Source organism: Cucurbita pepo, chromosome 11 (genome assembly GCF_057944985.1).
Source record: "Cucurbita pepo subsp. pepo isolate OVF chromosome 11, ASM5794498v1, whole genome shotgun sequence".
NCBI lineage: Eukaryota > Viridiplantae > Streptophyta > Magnoliopsida > Cucurbitales > Cucurbitaceae > Cucurbita > Cucurbita pepo.
In genome coordinates, this window is record NC_141808.1 from 1,618,248 (window position 1) to 1,632,132 (window position 13,885).

At 36.5% G+C, this 13,885-nt stretch overlaps 3 protein-coding genes and 1 long non-coding RNA gene across 8 annotated transcripts; 3 read left to right on the forward strand and 1 right to left on the reverse strand.

Moving 5' to 3' along the window:
* Nucleotides 1-332: 332 nt before the first annotated feature.
* On the forward strand, nucleotides 333-4,205 carry LOC111805203 (aspartate aminotransferase, chloroplastic). Of its 2 annotated transcripts, none has more exons than XM_023690142.2 (11): nucleotides 333-591; nucleotides 741-815; nucleotides 1,299-1,493; nucleotides 1,577-1,615; nucleotides 1,702-1,791; nucleotides 1,924-2,032; nucleotides 2,120-2,229; nucleotides 2,371-2,514; nucleotides 2,744-2,910; nucleotides 3,314-3,578; nucleotides 3,820-4,205. In XM_023690142.2, exons 1-11 carry the CDS (start codon nucleotides 535-537, stop codon nucleotides 3,949-3,951), a joined length of 1,383 nt encoding a protein of 460 aa, XP_023545910.2. In that variant the 5' UTR covers nucleotides 333-534; the 3' UTR covers nucleotides 3,952-4,205. The 2 variants fall into 2 exon arrangements, with proteins under 2 accessions (XP_023545910.2, XP_023545911.2); XM_023690143.2 differs by having other exon boundaries at nucleotides 744-815.
* Nucleotides 4,206-4,812: 607 nt separating this feature from the next.
* On the reverse strand, nucleotides 4,813-8,478 carry LOC111805204 (putative receptor-like protein kinase At1g80640). Of its 3 annotated transcripts, XM_023690144.2 has the most exons (10): nucleotides 7,905-8,470; nucleotides 7,667-7,834; nucleotides 7,320-7,576; nucleotides 7,112-7,244; nucleotides 6,926-6,989; nucleotides 6,634-6,730; nucleotides 6,400-6,502; nucleotides 5,572-5,690; nucleotides 5,392-5,481; nucleotides 4,813-5,297 (listed from the first exon to the last, which is right to left on the reverse strand). In XM_023690144.2, the coding sequence occupies exons 1-10, from the start codon at nucleotides 8,395-8,397 to the stop codon at nucleotides 5,142-5,144; spliced, it is 1,680 nt and encodes a 559-aa protein (XP_023545912.2). In that variant the 5' UTR covers nucleotides 8,398-8,470; the 3' UTR covers nucleotides 4,813-5,141. The 3 variants fall into 3 exon arrangements, with proteins under 3 accessions (XP_023545912.2, XP_086984406.1, XP_086984407.1); XM_087128280.1 differs by having other exon boundaries at nucleotides 7,320-7,834; nucleotides 7,905-8,474; XM_087128281.1 differs by lacking the exons at nucleotides 4,813-5,297; nucleotides 5,392-5,481; nucleotides 5,572-5,690 and adding an exon at nucleotides 5,888-6,023 and having other exon boundaries at nucleotides 7,320-7,834; nucleotides 7,905-8,478.
* LOC111805205 (uncharacterized) lies at nucleotides 5,738-7,289 on the forward strand. Of its 2 annotated transcripts, none has more exons than XR_015422895.1 (3): nucleotides 5,738-5,862; nucleotides 6,699-6,813; nucleotides 7,149-7,289. It is a non-coding gene; the product is annotated as an uncharacterized LOC111805205 (long non-coding RNA). The 2 variants fall into 2 exon arrangements; XR_002816623.2 differs by lacking the exon at nucleotides 5,738-5,862 and adding an exon at nucleotides 6,397-6,536.
* Nucleotides 8,479-10,383: 1,905 nt separating the features above from the next.
* On the forward strand, nucleotides 10,384-13,200 carry LOC111806097 (uncharacterized). Its single transcript, XM_023691453.2, has 5 exons — nucleotides 10,384-10,869; nucleotides 11,730-11,792; nucleotides 12,362-12,424; nucleotides 12,514-12,582; nucleotides 12,697-13,200. Exons 1-5 carry the CDS (start codon nucleotides 10,528-10,530, stop codon nucleotides 12,925-12,927), a joined length of 768 nt encoding a protein of 255 aa, XP_023547221.2. The 5' UTR covers nucleotides 10,384-10,527; the 3' UTR covers nucleotides 12,928-13,200.
* Nucleotides 13,201-13,885: the final 685 nt, after the last annotated feature.

Sequence of the window (13,885 nt, forward strand, 5' to 3'; positions counted from 1 at the left end):
CCTCTTTAATTTGTTTTTTTTTTTTTGTTCTAAGAAATTTTCTAAGATAATTGAATTAAATTTTATATTTGTAAACTAAGTCTCCAAAGGGGTATATCTTTAAATTGGACTAAAAAATAATCTTTTTATATATTAAAAAATGTAATAGTTTGATAGTTAAATACAAAACTACCCTTGGAGATAGCTTAAATCCGTTTTAGAAAATGATAAATTAAATTAAAAGGTTTACGAATTAAATGAGGATAATTGTTGCGGATAAAGTCCAAGTCCTGGACACGTGGCTTCATTTTAAGACACGAATGCAATCCATAAATTCAGTAGTCCATTCTCTCCTTCTCATGCAACCAGAATTACCATTTCAGCCACAACACAGAGAAGAGATCCAACGAGCGCCGTGTTGCTGCGAAGTCCCCCATTGCGTTCTCTCTCCCCTCATCCTCTCTGCGAACTCCGATCTCCATTGTTATTGATTCGAGTTTCATTGATTTTCTGTTTGCTCCATTCCTGAGCTTATTTTTTCTTGCGTGGATTTAGATGGCGTCCTCTATCCTCTCGCTTGCTTCCGCCTCACTTTCCTCTCTTGAGAACAAGGTTTTCTCTTCCTTCTGTTTACTATCGCTTTCGTTCTTACGTTGTTTTTCTCTCTGGTCTCGATTTTTTTTTTTTTTTACTTTTTGATACTTGAATGAATGTAGTAGTTTATAACTAATGAGGAACAATTACGCGTTCCGCTCCTTTAGCAGGGGAAGTTGAACCTTGGAAGTAACTGTCTAAGCTTTGATCGGGACAAAAACAATCCATTCGCGAAGACGAAGGTATGCTTCGCTCTTCTTTCTCTTTCTATATCAATATTGATTAGTTAACATCTCCTTATTTTATGTTTATATGTGTTTTATCTTGATATGTTATTCGTTCATTAGATCGAGTGTTTATATGTCTTTTTTGCATTCTGTCTTACCTCTGAAGGATATCTGTGCAACCGCTGTTATGATTCATGGACATATAATGAGGTGTTAGTTGGCCTTATCTCTAAATTTTATTGCTTATCCTGGTTGTTGGAGTTAGCGAGGTGTATACTGGAGTGGGGTGCAGGGAAGTGAAAGGCAGATTGATGCAGTACTGTTTTTTGATTTTCAGTCCTTGAGCAGGATATCTATGGACATATAATGAGGTGTTAGTTGGCCTTATCTCTAAATTTTATTGCTTATCCTGGTTGTTGGAGTTAGCGAGGTGTATACTGGAGTGGGGTGCAGGGAAGTGAAAGGCAGATTGATGCAGTACTGTTTTTTGATTTTCAGTCCTTGAGCAGGATATCTATGGTTGCTTCAGTTAATGTCTCTCGGTTTGAGGGGATAACGATGGCACCTCCTGATCCAATTCTTGGAGTTTCTGAGGCTTTCAAAGCAGATACCCACGGAAACAAACTCAACTTGGGAGTTGGTGCATACCGCACTGAAGAGTTGCAACCTTATGTTCTTGATGTTGTGAAGAAGGTTAACATCTATCCCTATCCGATTCTGTAATCGGGTTGGTAGAACCTTCTATTTTATTGAATTTGGCTTCTTTGATTAAACAGGTTGAGAAACATATGCTGGAGAGGGGAGATAACAAAGAGGTACATTGATTGTTCTGCAACTTAATGTTATTTGAAATTCTTATCTGACTTAAGGATGCTGCAACTAACCTATTTTCAATGTGTAGTATCTCCCAATTGAAGGTCTAGCAGCATTTAATAAGGCGACTGCAGAATTGTTATTTGGAGCTGATAACCCAGTTATCAAGCAACAACGTGTATGTTAAACTTCAGCTTGAAACTACATTTTCTTTCATAACAATGGATTCTTGTTTTAAAAAAGAATCGATGAGATATTAGTGTTGTGAAGTATGATCCCGTTTGGTTTTATTTATTCCGTACTTTCCTAGGTTGCGACTATCCAAGGTCTGTCAGGGACTGGTTCTCTTAGAGTAGCTGCAGCTCTTATAGAACGATACTTTCCTGGTGCAAAAGTCCTAATATCTTCTCCAACTTGGGGTTTGTATTGATTATGTTCACTTTACTACTTATTTGGCTTGGTCCTTGGCAGACTAATTTTTCATTGCCAGGAAATATTCATTTCAGGGAATCATAAAAATATTTTCAATGATGCAAGAGTTCCATGGTCTGAGTATCGATATTACGACCCTAAAACAGTTGGTTTGGATTTTGAGGGAATGATGTCTGATATTAAGGTAGTTTCCTGGCCGTATAATTTTCTCCTTGTTACATTTGTCTTGACATGCTAATTCTTAATTTATTCCGAAGTTTTCCTGCTTTTATTTTATCGATGATTTTCTAGCTCTCTACATTGTCTTTCCACTATCATCTTCCAGGCAGCACCTGAAGGATCTTTTGTGCTGCTTCATGGTTGTGCTCACAACCCAACTGGCATTGACCCAACACCTGAGCAGTGGGAAAAAATTGCTGATGTCATTCAGGAGAAGAACCACATTCCATTTTTCGATGTTGCATATCAGGTATTGACTCTTTGAAAAGAAAAGGCTACCTTAGTATTTGGTTGCAACTTGGAGTTTGGTGCATCAATATGCAGTTATGTTTTGGTGAATTTGATCTTTTTTTTTCATGCCTTCTTAAATTTTGAGGGGTGGTACATGCCTGAAAAGTTTAGATCTCCATAATTTCATTACTTCAAAAAGAATCGTTTGAAAGAACCCATTCTAAATAATTTTTTCCTCTGAGTTCTAGGGATTTGCTAGTGGCAGCCTTGATGCAGATGCAGCATCTGTTAGGCTGTTTGCTGCTCGTGGTTTGGAGCTTCTGGTTGCTCAATCATATAGTAAAAATCTTGGACTTTATGCTGAAAGGATTGGGGCTATTAACATTGTCTGCTCATCAGCAGATGCAGCAACAAGGTGCAGCGAGCAAAATTTTATGCACTGTCCTTTCCATGATTTTTAACGTTAATTATCATTCTGTTGCCCAAATTGTTCTTGAAATGCATAAGAACCTAACTAGAAGATGCTTATAAGATCTGTTTTATATATAATATTGTACTATTACACAAAAGAAAATGAAATAGGCGCTTCAACATTCTTCTGCAGGTTCAGAAAAAAACTTGAATAAGAGATGCATTGCTTGCGTAATGTTCAGGGTTAAATCAAATTATTTTTTATTCGTTCAGTTCATTCTGATTAATCATCTCTTATTTTCATGATGATTAATGTATTGAGTTTTCTCGTTGAAGTCTGGAGCTTGGGGAAGTGGTGCATTTGGTTTTATTCCTAGAAGTTCTTAATGGGCACCTTTATATTTTAGGGTCAAGAGCCAGCTAAAGAGGATTGCTCGACCAATGTACTCAAATCCTCCAGTTCATGGCGCTAAAATTGTTGCTAATATTGTTGGAGATCCAGCACTATTTAACGAGTGGAAAGCAGAAATGGAAATGATGGCGGGAAGGATAAAGAATGTTAGACAGAAGCTCTATGATAGTCTCTGTGCAAAAGATAGAAGTGGAAAAGATTGGTCCTTTATACTCGAGCAGATTGGCATGTTCTCATTCACAGGCTTAAGCAAAGTTCAGGTAAGTCTTGTAGATTAATCAACTTTTATCTACTGTTCGGAAAAATTGATACAAGGTACTTTCCAGTTTGCCTTTTCGATCCAAAATCATAAATTGGGAAACAATGCTAGGCTTCTTGACATGTTCTATCAGAATTGATTCTAATAGTCTTCTATTGCTTTATCTGATTTCTTTTTCATTTTTTCGTCAACAACGCAAATTTTGCAAATTATGTGACTCTTTATTCTTTATGTTCGAGCAGAGTGATAATATGACAGACAAGTGGCACGTATACATGACAAAGGATGGACGGATATCTTTGGCTGGATTGTCGTTAGCTAAATGCGAATATCTCGCAGATGCCATCATTGATTCATTCCACAATGTACGGTAAAATAGATGTGATAGGAAATACGATGAAAATATTGCTTCAAAGTTTTGTTTTCATGTCTTGTATTCATGAGCGATCAAATAATTAAGGCTTCTTAGCTGAATCTAAGTTTAGCTGAGACATTGATCTAAATTATGTACTAAAGTGGCTCAGAGAAAGTCAGACTTCGTTCAAGATCAAGTTTGAAGCAACTGTAATATTTCCCAGTAGTTAAGCTATTGGTATTTTGTTATTTGCATGTTGGAATTTTTCATCAACGGTGGCAGTTCTGATCTTTGGACCATTATACACACTTATCTCTAGATTCCAAGCATCTCCCATCTGTTATAATAGTTCATTAACTTTCATGTATTGATTCTGTCTTGTGGAATGTGGTTAGATTAGCGTTTCTGGATTAGGTATTTTGTACTGTGATCATTTGAACACTCGAGAAACCCGAGATGAACGGAAACTAAAGTGACGATAATCTACGTGGAAGAGTTTTTTTTCAGGAGGTGTTGCGATGTTGGTCGATAGCATCAAGCTAAATAGGGATAGAGTATGATGATTGAAAGTAGAGGTATTAAACTCTTCATCTTCCATTTATGTTAGCCCAATAATTCTAGGTTCTTTGTTTGATTGAGTGATCTTCCCAGGGAATGCTCTAGATGCAAGATATGAAAGGAAAAATGCCTATTCTTGTTGCCTTTCTTTTGGTTTTCATTTAAATAAGTTCTTCAAATTAAGATATATTTTTCATTGATAGGTTATAGAAAATATTTACATGAGTGTTGTAATAGTTTAAGCCCGCTAGCAGATATTGTCTTCTTTGGACTTTCCCTTTCGGGCTTCCCCGAATACTAGAGAGAGGTTTCCTCTCAAGAGTTATCATTTCAAGAGTTGACTAACTATATTACTTTTTAGAGTGTGCCTCGATGACCATGTACACAAAATTATACATTTTTATTGTTTCTGTGGAGGATAAAAAAAATATATGCAGTAAGACATTCCACCAGTCCTCACAAGGATTTCAACCAAGCACCAAGAGCAATTGGTGTTCATATCATCATCCATCCCAGCAATCATATTTGCAGAAATAAGAACAAATATGATTGAAAGAATCATATATTTGAGCATTGAAGAACCCTGAAACCAGAGCTGTAGTATATCATGAAACGCTTCTATTTCTCTCACTTCTTCCTACCAACTAATAGCTAAGCTGGAGCCACAGGAGCTGCTGCTTGTGTTGATGATCTGAGAGTCCCTCCAAGCTCAACGGGAACAAGAGGAATAAGAGAGTGCAAAACATCTGTTATTAGGGGACGGTAGCTCGGTTCGGGTTGCACGCACAATACAGCAACAGCAGCAACCTACACCAACCCATAATATGGTATGAACTCTCCAATTACATAAAAAAATAGTTACTCCCCAGCCCTCATAGCTCCAATTACAGTATTTACTAACCTGAAATAAATGTTTCGGGTCCATTGTGTTTTTGATCACCGGGTCAATGATTTCAGGCAACTTTGATCTATCAGTGAGCTGAGGCATAGCCTGCAAGGAAATAAAATTACCAATTAAAGGTTTGTAAGATTGAGAAACATGTTGAATATCATTAGTGATTTGGTTAAGCAGGAGCTCTACCCATGTGACTATGGATTGGCATTGAGATGGTGCCAGTTTTTCAACAGGCCTTCTTCCTAAAAGAAGCTCCAAAAGCACCACACCAAATGCGTAAACATCACTCTTATCAGTCAATTTACCTGTACAAGTAATCATTTTCTTTACCACAAAAACCAAATTTGTGCAGGAATTAGGTGGCTATGTGGAGCTGAAGCAGCCAACACTGCCACATTCAAATTACAAACAAGTTGAAAACGAAATCATAGTTAACAAGCTAGTGGAGGGAGATGATAGTAAATCTTCATGAACCAGGTTTTTCTTCACAGTGCTCAACCACTAGCTCTTTTTCTTTCCTCTTTTTTCTTGTCTATTGCTTTTGGTTGCATGCTGCTGACCCTTTTAAAAATGAGACTAGATTCCAAGACAGATAGGATGGCCCACTATTATAATCATATCCCTTCATCAATTTTCTTCTGAAAAGAAGGAAAAAAAAGACTCTTTTTGAGCTAGCTGTGGCCTCCACCTAGCACTTGATATCAATTACCAACGAGTTTTGGGGTTTAGAGATAAAAGCTTAAGCAAATTGAAACATGATAAGACCCTTTTAGTATCTGAAAAGACAAGTTCCATCAACTACACCATCTCACAGAACAGAGTGAAAATTATCTTAAAAGTTACTTAACTAATCAGCTCCAAATTACGTTTTATAACACTAATTATTCCTCTAATTACAGTGATATAACATGTTAATCACATTAACTTTTAACGAATTGTACAATAAACCTTAAATTAATGGAATTTTGAGCATCAAGGGAAAGGCATGAAGAAATGTACTGTAGTTTGACATACCATCTAAAAGATACTCTGGAGCAACATAACCCATCGTCCCAGAAAGCTTTATATCGTTCTTGTTTTGTGCTCCAACAATTACAGACAGGCCAAAATCCGAAAGCTGAACCCACAACACAAAAGGAGAAGAATTTCAGGTCCCTCTCTTCGATTTTGTTCTTCTTTTAAATAATAAATGAAAATAAAAAGCAGTGGATTGGAGTTTTTCAAACTTTGAATGATGAATTGTTGTACCTTGGCATTGAAATTTGCATCTAAAAGAATATTGGAGGATTTCAGATCTCTATGTATTACTGCAGGTTTGCAGTGCTCATGCAGATATTCTAATCCTCTGCTCAACAGTTTTCAAATGTCAGAAACACTCACAAGCAGGAAGACCAAAACAATGAGAAATTATCAGCCACTCCCAATTTTGTAAGTAAAAGTATCTCCAATTTGTATTCAGATTTTGTGCTAAGAGGCCTTTGATGAATAATTTTCTAGAAGAAGAGATCTTGAGTTTTGTAAAAACAAAAAACAATCTCACCTAGCTGCATCAAGAGCAATCTTCATGCGCATGTGCCATGTTAATGTCTCTCCATGTGAAGGTCCTAAAAACATTAAACATTTCATTTCAGACAACTCTGACCAAGTAGGGCATAAATAATCATATAGCCAATTAATTAATGAACCAAAAAAGGAAGGTAAGAGAGCCTTTGATTCTGTGTTTTACCATGTAACAGTGTCTCTAATGATCCGTTTTCCATCAGCTCGTACACAATAAGCCTTGATTCTCCATGAATGGTGTAACCCAGAAGGCGGATGATGTTTGAGTGCTGAATTTTGCTCAATAGATCAACTTCATTCTGCCAAATTTCAAGGTATGGAGTTCAGTTTTCTTGTTGATTGCTAGAGAAAATAAGGAATCAAAGAAACAGAACCTCAAATTCTTTCTCTGCGTCCTTGTCGTTACATTCTAGTTTCTTCACAGCAACATAAAGGTTTTGTTCTAAACGAGCCTTGTAAACCCTCCCAAATCCACCCTCCCCTAGAATGTTACTTTCCTGGAAAACGTTGGTGGCTTTTTCCAGCACCTCGTAATCAATGAGTGGAACAGATACTTTATTGTGACCCACCATTTTGTTTGAGCTGAACTTTCGCAAAATTGGAGCTAACCCAACCAGACCCTTCTCGGCATCTTCAAATCCAAAAAAAGAAACCCACCCGATGTTATATTTTGGAGGATATGATCGATTCAAATCGGATAAAAACGGCAGAAGTGAGTTACCTGATCTCTGAACGTTTCGTTTATGGAAGTTGGGGGAGTTTCTTCTGTAATAAACCCACAAAAACAGTGAAACCACTAAGACTGCACCGAATGAAGCACAAACGATAAGGACAATGGGCATTTTCTTGTGGGCTTCGCTTCTAAGGCTCTCCATTTCCATCGGGATTCCTGGAAACACAAAACAGAGGAAATTTGAAAACCAGAGCAGTGGAGAGGAAGAGATCTGTGAAGTACCCACCTGGAGGGGAAGCAGCCATGGAATCGAAGAATGGAGAAATGGGAGAAGGAAACGGAGAGGCAGCCACCAAAACAGAGAGGAATGGAAGAGGAAGAGAAGGAAGAAGAAGAAGGGCGAGAGGTAGGAGATGAAGAAGCTTCATTAACGGAACTTTATTTTTGTCACGGATTACATGAAAGGTACGAAGAAAGAGAGAGATGGGTGTCGTCTGGTTCTGTGAAAACAAGAAAGAGGGCGTGATTCTGGCTTCTTTTGGGATTGGAAATGGAAAGAACTTGTTCTTCTCTCTTCTGCGCAGAAAATGCAAAAAAAAAAAAAAAAAAATGTCACACAGCTGATTGTGGGCTGCATACCAATCATGTGGGAAAGAGCTTTTAAAATCCCATTTCTCTCTCTCTCTCTTCAAGACGCCATGAACAGTTACAGTGAAGAAGGGGCGAGAGACAGAATCATCTTGTAGTGGGTAGATGACCAACCCTCCTTGGAATTTCATTTCTAAACAGATCTTACCCAGTAAGACGAAAAGTCTCGTCCACTTTGGCTAATTAAGGGGTTGATCGTGAATTTATAAATTTATAAATAAGAAATACATTTTCATTGGTATAATTTATAAATTTATAATATCTTTAAATTGAGTTGAGATGACATTTTAAATCTTTCTTAATTGGAATGAACAAAGTTTATAACTTTAGTTTGCAGTTGCTTCTTAAATGAGTTAGTGAGCGACTTAAAGAAGTTGATGAACAGTTCAAGAAAAAAAAATGATGTAATTAATAAGCAACACATTAAGCAACACATTAATTTGAGTATCTTGTCCTAAGTTGTTAGATACTAAATTCTATTAGGGTATTGCTTGTTAAAGACTAGTTCAATTATTAATTAAATGCAAAGAAACTGAAAGAAAACAACATAAATTTAATAGGCAAGAGAAAAATACATATTTCTAGAATGACTTTCTCCTCCCGTCCCTATTCATAAGGCTAAGCGAACATCAAAATCTTAGATTCTTGATCAAATAATAAACACTAAGATAGAGTAGGACGAATAGGAATAAAGCTCTTAATGAAATTGAAGCTAGCTTTAATGATTAGCTAACAATAAAAAAATAGTTATTACATGTCAGCTATATTATGTTCGATTTATTGATTTTTTTTGTTGGATCTTATTATTTATTTTGTAATCTAGATCTTGGGTATATGTTAGGATATTAACGTGACAAACTCCATAATAATGGAAATATGTTTTTTTTTTTAAATGGTATGCTTTTTATTTAAACTATATATTAAATTAGGAATAGATGGAGAAATTAGACTTCCATGTATTGGAAACCAAGATCCCATCATGTTAGGTATATTATTATTATTATTATTATCTAAGACATAAAATAAAAATTAGAAAAAAAAAAAAAAAAAAAAAAGTGAAGTCAGCTAGCAACGACAAAACATGGAGCTGACTTTAGTAGGCCTTTATTTTTTTAAAATAAATAAATATGTCTGCATAGTACATAGTACAAATGGAGTAGATCTCTCCATTTAACTTTAGGTTAAAAAATTATAAAGAAAATAAAAAATGAGTTATATTTACGAATATTGAGAAATTTATAATACTTAATTTTGATTAAGAAAGATAAGAAAAAATATAATAGTTTTGTTCATTAAATTTTATTTATTTATTTATTTATGTATATATATAAATGTAATTGAGGGACCCAAATATAAATAATTAAGAGGAAAAAAGTGGAATGCGTGCATGACACGCTTTTAATGAACTTTGAAAAAAGATTTCAAATTCCAATTTGCAGAAATGGTTTGGAAAAAAGTGAACATGTTTTTTGAAAAACGAGTGCTTTTATTTTCTCCCAACCGACACACCTTTTTGTCATTCTTTTCTCCTACCGACATGTCGTCCCTCCTCTCATCGGCCCATAAAGACTTCCATCAAGCCCAACTTCAAGCCCATTCCCCCCCTAATGGCCCATTTACCATATTATTATCATTGCTTTTATTATAATGAATTCCACCATTAATTATTCAATATCTAAAATTAATTTCTTGTCTATTATTAGCAATTATAACTACCCATTAAATTACCAGTGAAATTATATGGTATTAAAATAAAAGAAAAACTTAGGGGAAAAGATAACTCATAGATAAGTATGCTGACGTGGATATTTTATGTTTGGAAATTTCACCTATTTTTCCTATTATAATTGTTAAATGATTTAAATTCCAAAAATATTATTGGGCTTCGAGTAGAAGTTCCGGCCCGGCCCAAATGAAGCCCATGATTGGGGTGGCAGGAGGTTAGGTGGGCCCGAAGTTTTTAAAATAAATAAATAAAAAAGAAAAAGAAAAACGGTGGTTCCTGGTAATATGATATCATTAATTAAAAAGAAAAAGAAAAAAGAAAAAAGAATGCGGGCCCAATAAAAAGCCCACGAAATGAAAACGAATAACTGGAATCTCTTCGCCACTTCTCCTTCCATTTCCATTTCTCCTTTCGCCATTTTCATCTTCTAATCCCCTTCTTCAATTCTCTCTCTCTCTCTCTGTGTCTCTCTGGGTTTTTGCTTCCCGGAGTCGCCCATTTCTCGCCGCCGTTTTTTTTTTCTCTGCCGGTCAAGATGGTGTTGAAAGATGAGTGGTTGAGTGCCGCCATGGCCGATGATAGCGTCGTCGTTGAGTTGCTCGTTCGTCTCAAACAGTCTCAAGCCTCATCTTCGATCAAATCTCCTCTACACGCCGTTATTCCGCCTAGATGGGGTCTCAGGCAACGGCGTTCCAGGATTCTTTCACCTTCTCTTCGATACGATGCCATTGCGCACAAGAATAAGGACTCCTCCTCCACCAGATGCAGCCCCACCACTCCTCTCTCTTGGAGTGGCGAAACCTCCCCTTCCGCCACCGCCGATGGATTCGAAGAGTCCAGCCATCCATCCGAATTCTCCCAATCCTCCAGATCCAAGGTTATTTCTCGATTCTACTTTTTTTTCCGCTCAATCTTCATTTTCTGTTATTTTTTCCTCCTCTGGTTTTGGATTAGATACAGAACCTTCGATCTCCGCCTTGGCGGTTTCCTTTTCCACCGGAGTTGACGAATTTCTCCGCCGACAAACGAGTATTTCTCTCCTCGTGGCCAACTCTTTGACCCTCACGAGATGAATTCCTCGTATTTTCTCATAGACGCATTTCCACCGAGAAAACCCCCACATCTCCCTTTTGGACGATGACTCCCTTTTCCTCTGTTTTTCGTTCTTAATAGCGTCGTTAAGTCAAGGGTAATCTAAGTCTCAGGACGCAACGAAGCCGATATGCACAGGATAGTTGTGGGGAAAGGGATCAGATCGATGATCTGAGAACGGCGTCAGAGTAATTAGTCTGTGCGCGTATGTCCCACGAACAACCCCCCATAACCAGACGGCCTGGAATGGAACCATCGAGAGAGATGGGTTCTTTAGCCATTATTTGACCCTTTGGGTTCTCAGATCTGAAGGTCAATGATCTTCTTTTTCTTCGTTGTTGGCAGTTCATCTTTTTTTAAAACCCATTAAATTGAATGAAGAGGCACGCGAAGGGTCACGCGAGCGATGGGCAGTAAGATTCTGAAGAAGAAATTGTGGGTTTAGCTAGATTGACGAACCCCCATGTGGGTTTGATGATGTGGCCTTTACTTACTGGTTTATCAAATTTGAAAAGAAACAATAATAATAAAAGATCCTCTTTTGTTTAAATAATATTCTGAATATTATTGTGGACTTTTGTGTTCTTTCCCTCTGTAGTTTCTGTATAAAGAAACTGATATCTGATGGGTTGTTCTTTTGTGCAGGGCTGTGGTTCAAATGAATTCAGCTGTAGCACTGCCATGGCCAAGAGGTTTAAAAGAAGGAAGGTATAATTCCCATGTTCTGTTCAGTGTTAACAATGACTATACGACCCGAGTCTTTGGATTGAACTCTTGTAACCTTATTTGTTCGAGTCTTTCTGGAAGAGCCAAAGCCCCCTGCACATATTGGACTTTCTCTTTTGAGTTTTCCTCAATGTTTTTAAAACATCTCTGTTACAGATACAGGAATGCATGCTTTGTTCTCCTCTCCAACTGACGCGGGATCTCACACTTTTATTCAAACTCTTGTAACATCAGTTGTTCGTGTCTTTCATTCCAACTCTTGTATGAGTCTTTCTGTAATGGCCCAAACCCTCTGCAGATATGGTCATTTTTGGGCTTTCCTTTTCAAGTTTCCGCTCAAGGTTCTTAAAACACCTCTACTAGAGAGAAGTTTTCACACCATTATAAGGAATGCTTTGTTTTACTCTTGAACCGATGTGGGATCTCACACTTTTATTCAAACTCTTGTAAAGTCGTTTGTTCGAGTCTTTCATTCAAACCCTTGTAAAGACATTTGTTGGTTGCATGCTGAACTATGAGTATTTTTCTGAAATATAGCTAAACTTTTTCAGGCATTGGCTGATCTGAGAGTGGAGGAGTCTGTACTTTTGAAGGAAAGGATACATCTTAAAAAGGTGGGTTTGCTGTTCTAACGCCAAGAGGGATCATCATGAATTGTTTTTTGTGTTGTGTGTAATGAAAGTGGATTGGTTGCTTTGAACAGGAGCTGGATAGCCTACATGCGACGTTCAAGGAACAGACAACTAACAACCAGAAGTTGAAGAAAATTAAGGTGTTTCTTAAACTTCCCCTCAGAACCCAGATGAAATTACTGTCTTAAAATGTTAAGAAATGTGTATGGAGATGTTGCCTCTTCTGAATTTGCACTTTTCTTTATGTTTTTCAGCTCAATCTGCATTCTGATGCATCATCAGATCGTGTTCGGGACGAGTTGAAGCCAGTCGCTTCCAATCAATGGTGCCGAGACGTGGATCCTACACCCGACAACGTTCTTCCTGCAACTTCGCCGATACAAACTGTACCTGGATTGCAGGAGACACAGGAGACAAATTCAATGGAAAGTGGTGGTTTCTTTCTACCAGATCTTAATATGATCCCAGCTGAGGATTGTCTCTAAGCCTTTTTCATCAAGCATGAGCTGAATACATGTTTCAGCTCGTCGACGACGTTACTTCGAGATAAAACGACTTGTACTGATGCCAAATGAAGACTGATCTGAGTTACAGGAGGCCATTCTTGGAGTTGAGTCGAAGTCGAAATGAGAATTTCGAAACATGGGACGTCCTTCCTTCATTGAAATTCATTTCGAAAACTGTAGGATCAAACATGTTTGATTCTTTGTAGGTAAAAAAAAGGAAAAGGTAATGAAAACACTTGTTCTATGCTGAAATCTTTACTCTCTATCAACACAAATCTTATTCTATTTTCATTAAAAGCTATGACCCTTACAGTTCATTATTTTTTTTTTTTAAATATATATATATATATATATATGTTCGGAAAAGCTTTTACCAATTTAATAAAAAGTTTATTATTTTGAGTAATGGTATATTTTTTTAACAAAAAATAAAATTACTTTTTGACTTTTTATCTAACTACTTCCTTTTACCTTTTCCTCTCTTTCTCTCTTTTAATCATAATTTCTTTTAGTTTAAAAGAATATATATTTTTCTTTTTCTTTTTTTATCTAAATAAATATTTGAATTATTAGTCAAATTGTATATAAAAAAAAATTATTTTTTAATTTTCAAACTTAGTCCTAAATTTATAAAATTACTCCGTTAAAATAAAAAAATAATAATAAAAATCCAATTGTTCGAGAAACATAGATTGGGCCGTGGGAGGTGAGATGGGCCCAAAAGTGGATAAGAAACAAAGGATGGGACCGTCCTTAAGTTTGGGAATGGAAAACCGAACCGAACCGAACCGAACCAAACCGAATCAAAACTAAAATCTTATCTTATATATATATATATATATAAACAGTAAGGTATTTAATATAAAGTTGAAAATGAATAATGAAGGAAATTAATGTGGTATATCTTTAACATCAAATCTTATGAAACATGATATCC

What these genes read in the sequence shown, in the direction of transcription:
- LOC111805204 (XM_087128280.1), bottom strand. Translation starts at nt 8,397, where the DNA reads ATGAAATTCCAAGGAGGGTTGGTCATCTACCCACTACAAGATGATTCT. An exon ending in ATTGCTCTTGATGCAGCTAG is followed by an intron (nt 6,731 to 6,925) that starts GTGAGATTGTTT and finishes ACTGTTGAGCAG; the next exon opens with AGGATTAGAATATCTGCATG. An exon ending in ACCCGAAACATTTATTTCAG is followed by an intron (nt 5,298 to 5,391) that starts GTTAGTAAATAC and finishes GGGTTGGTGTAG; the next exon opens with GTTGCTGCTGTTGCTGTATT.
- LOC111806097 (XM_023691453.2), top strand. Translation starts at nt 10,528, where the DNA reads ATGGTGTTGAAAGATGAGTGGTTGAGTGCCGCCATGGCCGATGATAGC. An exon ending in CCCAATCCTCCAGATCCAAG is followed by an intron (nt 10,870 to 11,729) that starts GTTATTTCTCGA and finishes TCTTTTGTGCAG; the next exon opens with GGCTGTGGTTCAAATGAATT. An exon ending in AAAGGATACATCTTAAAAAG is followed by an intron (nt 12,425 to 12,513) that starts GTGGGTTTGCTG and finishes TGCTTTGAACAG; the next exon opens with GAGCTGGATAGCCTACATGC.
- LOC111805203 (XM_023690142.2), top strand. Translation starts at nt 535, where the DNA reads ATGGCGTCCTCTATCCTCTCGCTTGCTTCCGCCTCACTTTCCTCTCTT. An exon ending in AGAGGGGAGATAACAAAGAG is followed by an intron (nt 1,616 to 1,701) that starts GTACATTGATTG and finishes TTCAATGTGTAG; the next exon opens with TATCTCCCAATTGAAGGTCT. An exon ending in AATATCTTCTCCAACTTGGG is followed by an intron (nt 2,033 to 2,119) that starts GTTTGTATTGAT and finishes TATTCATTTCAG; the next exon opens with GGAATCATAAAAATATTTTC.